The sequence below is a fragment of the Megascapheus bottae genome, chromosome 1 (assembly GCF_031878675.1).
Source record: "Megascapheus bottae isolate mThoBot1 chromosome 1, mThoBot2.hap1, whole genome shotgun sequence".
Taxonomy (NCBI): Eukaryota; Metazoa; Chordata; class Mammalia; order Rodentia; family Geomyidae; genus Megascapheus; species Megascapheus bottae.
Window position 1 is genome coordinate 2,197,502 of NC_143509.1, and position 13,922 is coordinate 2,211,423.

At 61.7% G+C, this 13,922-nt stretch overlaps 1 protein-coding gene across 4 annotated transcripts; it reads right to left on the bottom strand.

The window, feature by feature from the left end:
• Positions 1-73: 73 nt before the first annotated feature.
• On the bottom strand, positions 74-13,676 carry Cc2d1a (coiled-coil and C2 domain containing 1A). 4 transcript variants are annotated; one of them, XM_090335913.1, is made up of 29 exons: positions 13,422-13,676; positions 11,702-11,837; positions 10,999-11,105; positions 10,837-10,902; positions 10,496-10,630; positions 10,183-10,417; positions 9,523-9,641; positions 9,251-9,323; positions 9,102-9,173; positions 8,884-9,014; positions 8,725-8,797; positions 7,619-7,746; positions 7,238-7,340; positions 6,990-7,162; positions 6,071-6,193; positions 5,935-5,993; positions 5,731-5,847; positions 3,704-3,777; positions 3,001-3,059; positions 2,851-2,902; positions 2,506-2,605; positions 2,329-2,419; positions 2,124-2,249; positions 1,972-2,036; positions 1,652-1,715; positions 648-774; positions 489-565; positions 367-414; positions 74-282 (listed from the first exon to the last, which is right to left on the bottom strand). In XM_090335913.1, the coding sequence occupies exons 1-29, from the start codon at positions 13,479-13,481 to the stop codon at positions 262-264; spliced, it is 2,814 nt and encodes a 937-aa protein (XP_090192039.1). In that variant the 5' UTR covers positions 13,482-13,676; the 3' UTR covers positions 74-261. The 4 variants fall into 4 exon arrangements, with proteins under 4 accessions (XP_090192039.1, XP_090192031.1, XP_090192021.1 ...); XM_090335905.1 differs by having other exon boundaries at positions 1,972-2,033; positions 7,238-7,343; XM_090335895.1 differs by having other exon boundaries at positions 7,238-7,343.
• Positions 13,677-13,922: the final 246 nt, after the last annotated feature.

The window sequence follows — 13,922 nt, forward strand, 5'->3', positions numbered from 1 at the left end:
GTGAGAGGGCTGCAGGGTTAAGGCCCGGGAGAAGGGAGGTAAAGTGCTCGCGGAGGCCCCGGGGGGGGGGGGGGGGGTTTGGTCCAGGGCGGGCCGCACAGAGCCCACCCCCGGGGTGTGCAAACAAGACTCTGGGGTCCGGGGTGTCGTCCAGGCACCCCTGCCTGGCAGGCTGGGGCGGGGTGGGGGGCTGGAGGGGCCGCGTCTAGATCGATTGTCCGCTGATTGTCCGCTGTGTGCTCCGGGCCGTGCCGTCGGGCCTCACCTGCGGAGTCGCTGCAGCTGGGGAGCGGAGAGGCTGGGGGTGAGGCCCCTGCGCCCCGAGCCCCGGACCGGGCCCGCGCCCGCCCGCGCCCCTCCGCTCACCTCGCTCTCCACCAGGTTCCGCCTGTACAGCGCCTCCTTGGCAGCCTCCTGGGGGACTGGGCGGTCAGTGCGCAGAGCCGGGCGCGCCCCCCGCCCCCCAGCACCCCAGCACCCCGCCTCACCCTGCTGCCATCGTAGCCCAGGCGCCGGGCCGCCTCGGTGTAGAACTGCAGCTGGCGCTCCAGGTGGCTGGCGTACTCTGGGGATCGCTGGGGGTCAGCGGCTGGGCGCCCCCCACGCCCCCCAAGCACCCCCACCCCGCGCCCCCGGCCCCGTCCTACCCCGCCGGAGCGCGGCGCCCCCCTGCTCCAGCTGCGCCCGCTGCCACTGGCTGCGCTGCACCACGTCCTGGTACTGCTGCGCCACGTCCGCGGGCACCGGCCGCCGTGCCTGCCTCAGCGCCAGGATCTGCGGGCCGGGCGCGTGCGGGCGTGAGACCGGGCCAAGCCGCTGTGCCCGCGCCCCTGTGCCCACGGCCCTCTCCACCCGCGCCCGCTGTGCCCGCATCCCCTGTGCCCATGCCCCGCTGTGCCCGTGCCCCGCTGTGCCCTGCTGTGCCTGCGCCCGCTGTGCCCGCACCCATTGTGCCATGCCCCACTGTGCCCACGCCCACTGTGCCCACGCCCCACTGTGCCCACGCCCGCTGTGCCCGCGCCCCACTGTGCCAATACCCACTGTGCCCACACCCTGCTGTGCCCATGCCCACTGTGCCCACGCCCGCTGTGCCCATGCCCCACTGTGCCCACGCCCACTGTGCCCACGCCCCACTGTGCCCACACTCTGCTGTGCCCACACCCCACTATGCCCACACCCCACTATGCCCACGCCCGCTGTGCCCACACCCCACTCCACCTACGCCTGCTGTGCCCACGCCCGCTGTGCCCACACCCTACTCCACCCACACTTGCTGTGCCCACGCCCGCTGTGCCCGCACCCAACTCCGCCCACGTCCCGCTGTGCCCACGCCCAGCTGTGCCCGCGCCCGCTGTGCCCATGCCCGCTGTGCCCACACCTGCTGTGCCCGTGCCTGCTATGCCCGTGCCACACTCCACCCAATCCTGCTTTGCCCACACCCCACTCCACCCACGCCCGCTGTGCCCACACCCTCTGTGCCCGCACCCCGCTGTGCCCGTGCCTGCTGTGCCCATGCCCGCTGTGCCCACACCTGCTGTGCCCGTGCCCCACTCCACCCACACCCGCTGTGCCCTCGCCCCTCTGTGCCTGCGCCAGCTCCACCCGCACCCGCTGTGCCCGCGCCCGAGGTTCCGGGACTCAGAGCACCCACCTTCCGCTCCAGGCGCTCCTGGTCGAACGCCAGCACGCTGAGGCTGTGCAGGGGCCGCGAGGCTCTATGGGGCACGGAGGGGGGTGAGGAGGCGCGGGGACCCCCACCCCAAGTCCACACACCACACCCTGGGGCCAGGAGGTGCACACGAAGGCGCACCCCAGCCTAGGAAGGGGAGAGGTGGGGGGAGGAGAAGGGAAGGATGGACAGAGGGAGGGAGGGAGGACAGTGGAACCAGGGGCAGAGGGCGGATGGTGGCGAGATGCCGGGTCTTCAGAATGGAATAGAGGAGGGGGCGAGGGCTCTGGGGCAGCGGCTACCTGGTCCCTGGGTCTCTGGCAGCTGCGGGGACAGGAGGAGCCTTGGCCTTGAGTGCGGTGACCTGCTGCAGAGCAGAGGGCAGTGGTGGGGGGTCCCCGGGGGCCTCTCCCCTCCCTGTCCCGTCCCCTCCCCTGCCGGGCGGGGGCCTCACGGGGGGCGCAGCGTCGATGGCCAGCCACCGCTCCGTCGTGGTCTCCAGCTGCTGCGCGGTCAGAGGCTCTCGGATTCGAACCATCACCTCGAGGGACCCCCCTGTGGGCCGGCGGCCGTCCAGGACCTGGGAGGGGGGCGGAGGGGGGAGAATGGAGTAGGGCGGCTGGGAGGTGCGGGTCCCCAGGGTGGGGGGGCGCTCTCACCTCCAGCACCTCCCGGACCTCGCAGGCCGTCTCCAGCGCATCCAGCTTGAGCTGGGCCGTGCCCAGAACCCGGTCAGTCTTGAACAGGCCCCTGTGTGTACGGGGGCCAGGACGGTGGGTCCAGGGTCCCCCCCCAACCCACCCCGGGAGCCCGCCCCGCACCCTGGCCTCACTCACCCCTTGTGCACCACTTCGAACTTAATGCCTTTGGTCTGGATGGCCCTGCGGAGGGCGCGGTGCGCGCGGTTGATGCACAGCTTGAACTGTTCCTTGAATTCTGGGAGGGCGAGGGAGGCGGGGACCCTCAGATCTCAGCCCCCTCGGGAACGAGGTGACAGGTGCCAGCCACCACGCTCAGCTTGTGAGATGGGGTCTGGAGGGCTTTCTGTGGTCTGGGCTAGTCCCAAACCGCGACCCTCCCAGGTCCACATCGCATGTGACGGCGATGACGGGCGCCGTCCACCAGACGCATCCAGCACCCCCTCCTGTCCACCACCTGTCCCATCCACTGTGGCAACTCACCGGGGGAGTCTGTGTTCTTCACCACGCCAGTCTTGTCTTTCTGACCTTCCTCCTGGGTTGAGAGGTGTCAGGAAAGATGAGGGGCTGCGAGCCCGGCCAGGAACTTCCGCCTGCCTCCCCCTGGAGCCCCCGCTCAAGCCCCCGACCTACCACGTTGGGGTAAGGAAAGTCGAAGCGCACAAAGACATCCAGGTCTCCTGGGGACATCCCTGTGGACGTGGAAGACTCAGCACTGGGCAGAGGTGGCCTCACGGCCCCGCCCACACCCAGGCCCCGCCCACCACCCCGTGTCCTGTCCACCTCCATGGCTCCCAGGCCCCGCCCACACCACAGGCCCCGCCCACCACCCCGTGTCCTGTCCACCTCCATGGCTCCCAGGCCCCGCCCACACCCCAGGCCCCGCCCACCAACCCATGTCCTGTCCACCTCCATGGCTCCCAGGCCCCGCCCACCACCCCGTGTCCTGTCCACCTCCATGGCTCCCAGGCCCCGCCCACACCCCAGGCCCCGCCCACCAACCCATGTCCTGTCCACCTCCATGGCTCCCAGGCCATGCCCACACCCCAGGCCCCACCCACCACCCCATGTCCTGTCCACCTCCAAGGCTCCCAGGCCCCGCCCACACCCCAGGCCCCGCCCACCACCCCATGTCCTGTTCACCTCTGTGGCTCCCAGGCCCCGCCCACACCCCAGGCCCCGCCCACCACCCCATGTCCTGTCCATCTACCAGGCTCCCAGGCCCTGCTCACTCCATAGACCCTGCCTATGAAGAGCTCCCAGGCCCCACCCACACCTCCATCCTGGCCCCACCCCACTCCGAGGCCCCGCCCACACCCTACCCACTGTCCCTCACCTGGGGGCGTGGGCAAGTTGATGCACTTCACCACAAACAGCAACATGTCGTTACTGCTGAGGTCCGGAAAGATCCTTGTGGGCAGAAGGGAGATGAGGCAGGTGTTCAGCCCCCCCCCACCTGGTGGGAAGGTGGAGGGGGGGCCACCATGGACTTCAGTTTTATGCTTTTCTTTCTTAACTGTTCTTGGCAGCACTGGATTTGAACTCAAGGCCTCATGCTTGCCAGGGACACAAACATCTCTACAGACATATACCAACAGACTTGGCTTGTTGGTTAAGATGAAGTTTCTATATCTTTTATGTCCAGGCTGGCCCACGCTCTCCTGAGTTTCTAGAATTACAGGGTGAGCCATGGCACCTCGTCCATACGACATTTCCTCAGCACCCACTACTATATGCCAGCCAATACTTTAGCTTTAGGAGCATCAGTTCTTTGACTTTTTTTTTTTTTGCTTTTAATTAAAAAGAAATTTGTTTTTGTGGGTGCAGTGGCTCACACCTGTAATCCTAGCTACTCAAGAGGCTGAGTTCTGAGGATCGCCAGTTCTGAGTTCAAAGCCAGCCCGAGCACTAAAGTCCGTTGAGACTTATCTCCAATTAACCACTAGAAAACGGGAAGTGGTGCTTTGGCTCAAGGGCTAGGGTGGCAGCCTTGAGCTGAAGAGCTCAAACATTTTCTTTTTTTTTTTTTTTTGCCAGTCCTGGTACTTGAATGTCGGGAGCAAGAGTGGAATCAAACTGTACTTTGATTTGCATCAGATAATTGCTTGATTGTCTTATTGTTTTTTGGCCTTCTCCTGTTCAATTGATCTGAGATTTACCATATGAATGTAACCCCCAACAGTTCCCTGATTAACCATCTGGATGTAACACCTGGCAGTGCCCTGGTCTCAAGGGGGGATATAAACTTTGAGTTGAGAATAAACGGGGCGCTGCAGTTTTTTGCCTGGGCTGCAGACCTCCCGGACCCGATGTGTTTGTCTCTCTTCTAATTTTTCCAGTCCCTGCCCCCTATTTCAGGAACCCCAATTTGCTGCCGGTAGGCCCCCGGCATCTGGTGCCCGAACAGGGACCCTGAAAATCTGGGACGACGGTGGAGGACCCCGCTGTGGTGAGTAACACATCGTAGGACTATTAAGAGAGGATCTTAAGAGAGTGTATAGTCAGGAGTAAAAATTATGGGTCAAGTTAATAGCCATAGGTCTTTTTCCAGTCCCTGCCCCCTATTTCAGGAACCCCAATTTGCTGCCGGTAGGCCCCGGCACTTGAACTGTCCTTGGTTTGTGAGCACTGTCCTTGGGCTTTCTCAAGGCTTTTCTCAAGGCTCTACCACTTGAGCCACAGCACCACTTCTGGCTTTTTCTGTGTATGTGGTACCAGGGAATCAAACCCAGGGCTTTGGGCCTGCTAGGTGATCACTCCTCTATTAGGTCACGCTCCCAGCCCTCCCTGAGGACTTTCCTAGCCAGGCTGGCTTTGAATTTGATCCTCAGGTATCACCCTTCTGAGTAACTAGAGTTATAGGCAAGAGCCTCTGCACCTGGCGTCTCGTGTGTGTGCGTGTGTGTGTGTGTGTGTGCATGTGTGCGCGCGCGCGCGTGTGTGTGTGTGTGTGTGTGTGTGTGTGTGTTGTTAGGGATGGCACCCAGGGCCTTTGCCTTCATGTGTGTGGCAAAGCCACATCCCAGTGCCATCTCTCCCATTCAGGGTGACAGGCGAGGCCACCATTTCTGGTCACAGTTGCTTTGTGCCTCTGCTGACCTGGCCCTAGGTATCATCCACGTAGCTAGACTTGAGCGCGGGGAAAGGTCGCTCACGGGCTCCTGGGTCATGAGAGTCTTATCTCCACTGAACTATCAAAAAGCCAGAAGTGGAGCTGTGGCTCAAGTGGTAGAGCTCCAGCCTTGAACAAATAAGCTTCATCTTCCCAAAATGTGCTTTGGCTCACACTGTATGCCTGCCCCAGGGCCTTAGCACATCCCTACCCACCCACCCATTTTCCCATTAATTGGCTTCTGGCCCTACTTGATGACGTTGAAGGTTCTCTGCTCGAAGCGGGCAGCAGGTGTGGGCAGCCCACGGGCGAAGGCCTGCTTCAGCATCTCCATGCTTCGCTTGCAGTCTTCCGCCAGCTTCTCGAATCTGTGGGTGAGAGCGTCCCCCTCAGGTCCCTGGCCCTGTGCTGGACAGGGAGGGGGGGGTGCAGCAGGCCAGGGGATGGGAGCTCACTTGCTCGTCTCAACGATGTTGCCCAGGTGGGTGAACTGGTTCGAATGGTTGAGACACATCTAGGACACAGAGAAGAGGGGGGTGGGTGGGCCGGCGGACTGCGAGGGTGCCGGGTGCCCACTGCCCTGGGCCTCACCTCGTGCTGCTGTCGGATTAGCTTGGTGAGTTCCCCATAGCGCCGGATGGCTTCCTGGGACAGGCCGGGCCCCGGCCGCTGCACCAGAACAAAGTCGTCCTTGCTGACGGGGGCGGGCGGCACCTGGGGAGGGCGAGGTTCTAGTGGGGAGGGCTGCTGGCCAGGCAGCAGCAGGCCCCCCTCAGCTCTGCAGAATGTCAGATGTCACCTTCCTTGCCCACCGATCTGCCTCCAGGCTCTGGATTTTCCTCTTGGCCCCTTCACTGTGCTCTATGGCAACCCCTCAGGCACCCGCCATGGTCTGAGTCTCTGTACACCCACACCCTGGGCCAGGGCCGTGCCCACACCTGTTTGCTCCCATGGGGGAGATGGTGACATAAAGAGATCAGTGGAGCCCAGTGTATGCCTATAATCCCGGCAAGAGCATCACAGGAAGGCCAATCTGAGCTTCCACCTTGGCTCAGAATAATGAGGAAATGAATTCCGGAGCATGGTCGATTCCCTAATACTACATCCACAGAAAAAGCCAGAAGTGATGCTGTGGCTCAAGTAGTAGAGCCTTGAGAAAGCCCAAGGACAGTGCTCAGGCCCTGAGTTCAAGCCCCAAGGGACTGGCCAAAACACAAAAACAAAACCCAAAAACCACCTCCACGCTTCCTCTCTCACCTCTTCTCATAGAAGGGGGAAACATGGCAGTCGGTGACCCACATGGATCACCTGGCCTATTTGTGAGTCCTGATGATAACTTTTGTGCAGCCTTGGTGGAGCAACAACCCAGAAAGAACATGGGTGGGCGGGTGGACGGGCCCCAGGCTGTCCTGAGAGGGTCTCCTGTGACCAGTGTCCCTGGTGTCAGCTGCTGTGCTGAGGAGGGCCTGTTGGTTGCAGCGGTTGGTTTGGGGACATCTGGGCAGCTCACCTTGGCGATGTCCACGGGCAGGCCGTTGCGGGAGGCCTCCAGCATGGGCTCCAGCCCCTTGGCCTGGCGCAGGTGCATCTTGGCGCCCTCCACGTCATTCTTCTGCTTGGCCCGCAGCGCTGCCTGGAGGAGCTGCTTCTTGCGGCCCTCCAGGAAAGCCAGCTGCTGTTGGGCTGAGGGCACAGGGGCTCTGTGGGGTCTGCCCAGCGCACTGGGCTTGGCGGAGGGGCGAGGGTGGGCATGCTTACCTCTGGTGGTCGTGCCTTTAGAGGCTGCTTTGGCTTGTCCTGGCTGGGGGGCCCTGGCGGGTGGGGCCTTGGGCTGGGCTGTGGGGGCTGCAGGGCTGTTTTGCTGCTAAGTGACAGAGAGAAGTCACTGCTTTGCCAGTGGCGTAGCAGGAAAGCAGCACTGTCAGTTGAGGAGCTGTCCCCAATGGTGACAGACACACCCCCCTCCCGACACCAGGGGTCCTCATACCCAATATCCTTGGGGGCCTTTCTCCCAGACACTGTAGCCGCCTGCACTAGGCCTACATCCTTTCACTGTTGGCCCTGCGCCCCATATTGGGGAGGGGAGATGTATGGCTTTGCTCCTGTCCCTCCCACCTCAGTCCAGACTGTGCCCCTCACCCTTGATGGCCCCTCCTCCTCTTCCTCCTCTTCATCCTGATTGGCCAGCTTCATGGCAGTCTCCAAGACCCCCACCAGGCTCTGTTGGGCAGGCTCAGCAGTCTCCAGGCCCTGGATTGGAGGAAAGCCTGGGCGGCCATATGGGGCTCAAGTCAGGAGGAACCCCAACTCTCAAGGACCATCCCCACATGAGGGGTCAGTCTTAGGCCTGTGCGTGTGAGTGTTCAGGTTTGAATTCAGGGTATTGTGCTTGCTCGTCATGCTTGCTGGGCTGGCACTCCATCACCTGAGGCATGCCTTCAACCTTGTGTGTTTTTGTTCCTTAATTGGAGCTGGGAATCTTACAGCCTTCTCTGCCTGGGCCGGCTCTGAACTACCATTTTCTGGACTTCAACCTGAGCTGCTAGGGTTAGAGGTGTGAGCCACCATGCCCAGCCAGGAGGCACGGGCTTTGAAGCTGCTTTGTTGTTGTTCATGGTTGTGGTGCTTTGTGGAAGCCAGGGCTTTGCATACTGGATGCACCACTGGGGTTCACCTCCAGGCCCCCAGAGTCCACTCTTAGCTTGGGAAAGGGGCTGCGGCTGTGGTATGAGTGGTGGGCCATTCCCGACCTCCCTCAGGCCTCTAGGCTTCTCCTGCCTGACTCTAGGCCTTGAAGGGATGCCCTGGGGTGTCCCTGTGTGGGGAGGTATGCTGGGCCCCTGAGCGTGGCCCAAGACCTAGAGGGCTCCTAGATAAATGAGGGCCAGAGGCCCAGAAGGTACTCTTCTCCTAGGGGCCTAACTCTGAGCCCCTAGAGGGAGCTTTCAAACCATGGGGAGAGGGTGGCTGGGGGAAGGCCGAGCAAAGTTCTGGAAAATCCAGTCCTCAGAACTAGGGAGGACAGAGTAGGACAAAAGCAATAACAGGAGAACCATGCGATGTAAATCTAGCCATGGAGCTGGGCCCAAGAAGAGGGAGGGTGTGTCCAGAGCGGCCTGTCCAGAGGGGGATCTGGGGTGTGACAGGAGGGGCGTGGCCATGACAAATACAGGATGGGATGGGGGCGTGGCCAGGGCAGATTCAGGGTGTGGTCGGACAGAGGCGTGGTTGTGGGCGTGGCCTACCTGGGGGCACCGGCAACTCCGCTACATCCAGGGTTCGGCCAGCCTTGTGCGCTCGGATGGCATCTTGGTATTGCTGGGGACACACAGGTATGAGGGGGACCCGGAAGAGGCCAGGGCCCCTCCATATGGCCCTCTACCTATCCCCCCACCTCCACACACCTTGACAATCCGCTCGTGCATGCGCGCTTTGCGCTGGTCGCCCTTGGCCTTAGCCTGGGCTGCGGCCACGCGGTACCGCTCCATTCGCTGCTCCAGGGCCTCCAGGAGGGTCCTCGGGGGCGGGAGGACCTCTGGGCATGAAGGGGCCAAGTGGAGGTTAAGGGTCTGGGGGAAGGGACCCCCCAGTCTGTCCATCCCGGAGGGTCCAGGCAGCCTACCTGGCATGGGGGATACCGCAACGGGAGCCGGTGCCTGTGGCGTTGGAGATGGGGCCTCTGCGGGTAGCTGGTCTGGGGACAGACGGGGAGCTTGCTTGGTCAGGCCTGGCCAGAGGGAAGCCAGCAGGGCTGGATGGGGGTGACCTTACCAGGTGGAGGGGGCAGACGGGACAGGTCCACGGGTTCCCCTCGGCTCAGGGCCTCCAAGACAGCGTCAAAGCTCTGAGAAAGAAGGGAGATCATTGAAAGAAGAGGCCAGAGCTGGGGCGAGGACTCCAAGGAGACGCTATGCCCTGCTCTTTCCCACTCCTTTCCCAGGGTGAGGGCCCCAGGGTAGTGAACCAAGGCCCTAGAGCTGAGCCGAGGCCTGGGAAGTCCCTGCGCTCCCCCTCTGCCCCGCCATCCATGGGGTCCCCCGCACCTTGGCCACGCGGAAATGCCTGGCGGCCGTGGCAGTGTCACCCTGCTGCTTGGCGTGGAGGGCGGCCAGTTTGTACTCACGCTGGCGACTCTGCAACTGAGCCAGGGGGCTGCAGGGACCTGGGAGGCAGACGAGGGGCAGGAAGCCTCCAGCGGGCAGGCCCGGCTCCCCACCCTGATGCATTCCTCTTTCATTCTCCGGGCTCAGAGCCCGTGCCTGCCTCCCCGGGACCACACCGCTTGTGGCCCGCGGGGTGGGCTTCCACTCTAGGCCTGGAAGGCTCTTGCGCTCCAGTTGTGTCCATAAAAGAATTCCAGGAAACCATAGGCCCGCCTCAATCTCGAGACAACCTACACTGCAGATAGCCACGCCCACGGCGATAGCCACGCCCACAAGCCACGCCCCGCAGTCTGTGTGGCCACGCCCAGTCCCCCATTCAAAACCCAGTTTCCAGCCCCTTCTCTAGCCCTCCCTGTCCCTGTCCCTGTCTCTCTTTCTCTTAGACTTTTCTGACAAAACTAAGCATGGAAATGCGATCATCTTGATCTCACTGGGATTACAGATGTGAGCCACTAGCACCCCCAGGCTCTTCCCTTCATAAAGGCTGAATAGGTCTCCTTTTCCCAGGCCCTGCTTACCATGGCAGCATCCACTGCCTACCTGAAGGGAGCTGGAGTTTGGTGGAGCTGGGAGACAATGCTGGGGCCATCGTAGAGGGTCCTGGCATGGGGACCTCAGGCTCTGGGGCAGGCAGGCTGGCAGGGGCGGGCTGGGGAGGTGCAGGGGTGTGGCTGGGTGTGGCTCCTAGAGCCTTCCCCACAGCCACGGGTGGGGGGATGTCCCCTTCATCGATGGGGTTGCCCTTCTTCACAGAGGCCAGCAGGTCTTCCAGAGTCTGCAACAGACATGAGAGTGGGCTCGGGAGAGGTGGGGCGCTCCTGGTATAGGGGTCCCTTGCCCTCTGCTCACTTACCTTGAGCCCGCGATCATAGCGCCTCACTTTGGCGCTGTCTCCTGCTTGCCGGGCGCCCTCAATGGCGCACTGGTAGAGGGCTAGCCTCTCCTGCAGGGTGGTCTCCAGCCCAGGGTGGGGGGCTGAGGGCTTTGGCTGTGGGATGGGTGGGGGAGGGGAGGGCACAATCTGGGTGCCAATTCCTTCCCATATTGACAGGTGGCCCTGGGTCCAACCTCCCCGACCCCATTCCCTCCTGGGGAAGGAAATGGAATTTTGAGTCACCACATCACCTGCCATAGAAGAAAGGACAGGGGTGAGCCTGAGCCCCAGGGCTGTGTGTGTGGGGACAGAATCTGTACCTGGGTCACAGCTGGGGAGGACGCCACAGCCTTCTGCTCTTCTCCCAGGACTTCATTTAGCTCTGCCTAAAGGGACAGACGCATAGCCAGCGTGGGACATGGAGGGCTGACTGCACAGGGATCCTGGGGGTCAGGCCACCCACCCCGAGGCCAGGGGCTCACCAACAGGTCGTCATCGGCCTCTACGTCATCATCCGTCTCTTCCTCCTCATCCGGGTCTCTCATGCACAGCTGGGCCATTCTCTCAATAGCTTCCATGGGCAGGGGACCTGGCAGGGGGAGACCCAGGTACACCAGCCATCACCCCACACACCGTGGGCACCCCAAGAACAGGGTGGCCAGCAAAGGAGCGGCAGATCCCCTTCCCAGCTTCCCCTCCCCAAACCTACCACCCTATTCAGGCCTTATCACCTTGAGCTTAAACTTGACCTCTCTGGGGCTCAGTTTGTGCTCAGTGAACATGGGATAATGGTTTCTCACTGATCCACAGAGGCTACATCCCATGCCCCAGTGGATGTCTGAAACCACACAGCATCAAACCCTCTGGACATGGTGCTTCTTTCCTACTGGGGTGGGCGGGTCCTTCAACCATTGGCATAGTACTGGACTCATCGACTCTCCCACAGCTCCCACTTCCTACCTCTATTTTGTTTGGCCGGCCTTGTGGCTTGAACTCAGGGCCTAGGTCCTGGCTCAGAGCATTTGCACTCAAAGAAAAGAGTCTCACAGCCTTTCCTGCCCAGACTGACTTTGAACCATGATCCTCAGATCTCAGCCTCCTGAGTAGGTGGGATTATAGATGAGAGCCACCAGTGCCCAGCTCTCTGGCCTTTCTATTGCTGTTTGGAATGGATGAGCTCCTCACCTTTGCCTTTGAGCTTCTCCAGGGCCTGTGGCTGTTCCCCCACCAAGGCCAAGAACTCAGCCTCGAGCTCCTCATCTGGAATATCATCACTGGGCATCATCAGCCCGTCTGGGGAGAGGTCAACCAGTAGGCCCAGCTGTGGGAACAGTAAAGAGCCACTCAAGCCTTTCAGATGGACAACCCGGTCACAGGCAGCCATGATGGAATGAGGAGCCATGGAAAGAAAGAACTAAGTTCTCCGAGGACATACTGTTTCCAGGAGGAGTGCCAGTGAGGCAGGCAACAGGTGTTTGGAAATGGGCAGGGCCCTTTGGCACAGAGCAAATGAGAAAAAGTGTAGGCAGAAGATCCAGCCAAGCTGGAAGAGGCAGCTCACACCTGTAATCCTAGCTTCTCAGGAGGCTGAGATCTGAGGATCAAGGTTCAAAGCCAACCCAGCCACAAAAGGACCAGTTAGCCGCTAGAAAATGAGAGGTGGGGCTTGGCTCAAGGGTAGGTAGCCTTGAGCTGAAGAGCTCAGGGACAGTGCCAGAATGAATTCAAGCCCCATGACCCACAGAAAAAAGAAAAGAAAAAAAAGAAAAGGAGAAGACCCAGCCGACTCCTGCCCTGAGCTCACCCAATGTATACAATGCTAGCCAAGGTTGTGGGCAAAGCAGGTTCCATGGCCTGCCCCAAGCAAAGCCACTCTGCACACCTGGCCTTTCCTTCGTGAATAAAAGGCAGATTGATAGACAGGAAGACTGGGGTATCAAAAGCAACAAGCTGAAGCCCTGGAAGGGTGAGAGGTGTGATTCAGCGGTGAACCCCTTTGAATGTGAGGGGAGGTTGTCTTGACAGCAATGAATAAGTAGTTAATGGCCAATTAAAATGTGACAGTGTGGGCTGGGGGTGTGGCTTCATGCCTGCCTAGCAAATACCAGGCTTCAGTTCACATCTCCTAAATGCCCACATGGAAAAAGGTACAAACCCATTGTTGAATTAGTCCTTCCTGTACCTCAAAACTGGCCACACACAGATTATCAATTATAATGATAAACGCACTTTCCACCAACTAGTTCAATGGATTTTCACACATGTCCTGTGGGTAGCGATTTTTTTTTGGGGGGGGACCCCATTTCACATATGAGGAAAACTGAGGCTCAAAATAATAAAGCCAAGTGTCCTGCATGTGGAGGCCAAAAGTGGACGTCCAGTGCTCAGACTAATACCTAAACACCAAGCTCTGTGCTGGGCTCCCTCCATCAAGTGGAAGGAAGAAAAATCCACCCCACCCCCAGGCATCCCGGTAAAAACGGCGGCCTCAGTCCTGTGGGTTCGTGGATACAGCTCAGGGTTTGCAGTCCGCCCTGCTCCGTGACCTTGGGCAGAGGTCTCCCTGTGGCCGGGCCTCAGGGACCCCACCGGTACAATGGTGGCAACAGAAAGTGACAAGGCCTTGTTGCTCCCAAGCTTCCGCAGAGGTTGATGGCTGCCCCTCCCTGACAGCTCAAGCAACAGGTGGCCCTGACCTGCATCCAGGGCGGGGTGCCAGGAGCTGGGGTGTCCAGGGCCCACAGACCTCACCGGGAAGGGTGGGCGGAGCCTCACCTGGGAGGGGGCGGGGCCGGGGCTCACCTGGGGGGCGGGGATCGGGGCTCTCTGGGGGGTGGGGCCCTCCCCTGCACGTGGAAACGGGGTGAGGAGGGGTCCCCAATAGAACCGCGGGGTGCAGACTCACCTGGCGGGCGGCGGCGGCGCCCCGGCCCGGAGGTCCCGGGGGTCCTTTTCTCTTGTGCATGGTCCAGTCTAGATGTCCGGACCCCGCGCCTGGCCTGGCCTTGCCGCCTGCCCGGTGGGCTGTCGCCGCGCGCAGTCCTTCTTCCTGAGGTCTGCGTTCCTCCTCGGTGGTCCCTGCCCGCCAATCCCGAGCCCTCGGCGCCCCACTTCCGCCTTGGCCTCCTAGCGCCGCCGCACCGGAGCGCGGCCACTGGACTCACCGGGCCCGCCGTCAAGAAACTACAACTCCCAGCAGGCACAGCGCCGAGGCCGCATGCGCGTAGCGGGGACTGACGAGGACTGCGGCGGGTTGCGCCGCGGGAGAGGGGGAGCATGCGCAGACGCGCGGGGCGCGGGGGCGGGGCCTGGCGGGGCGCGGGAAAGCAGGCGCGCGAGCGCGGAGGTGTGAGGCGTGCGGAAGGGGCGGCGGCGGCGGCGGCGGCGGCGGCCGAGTCCTCGCAGC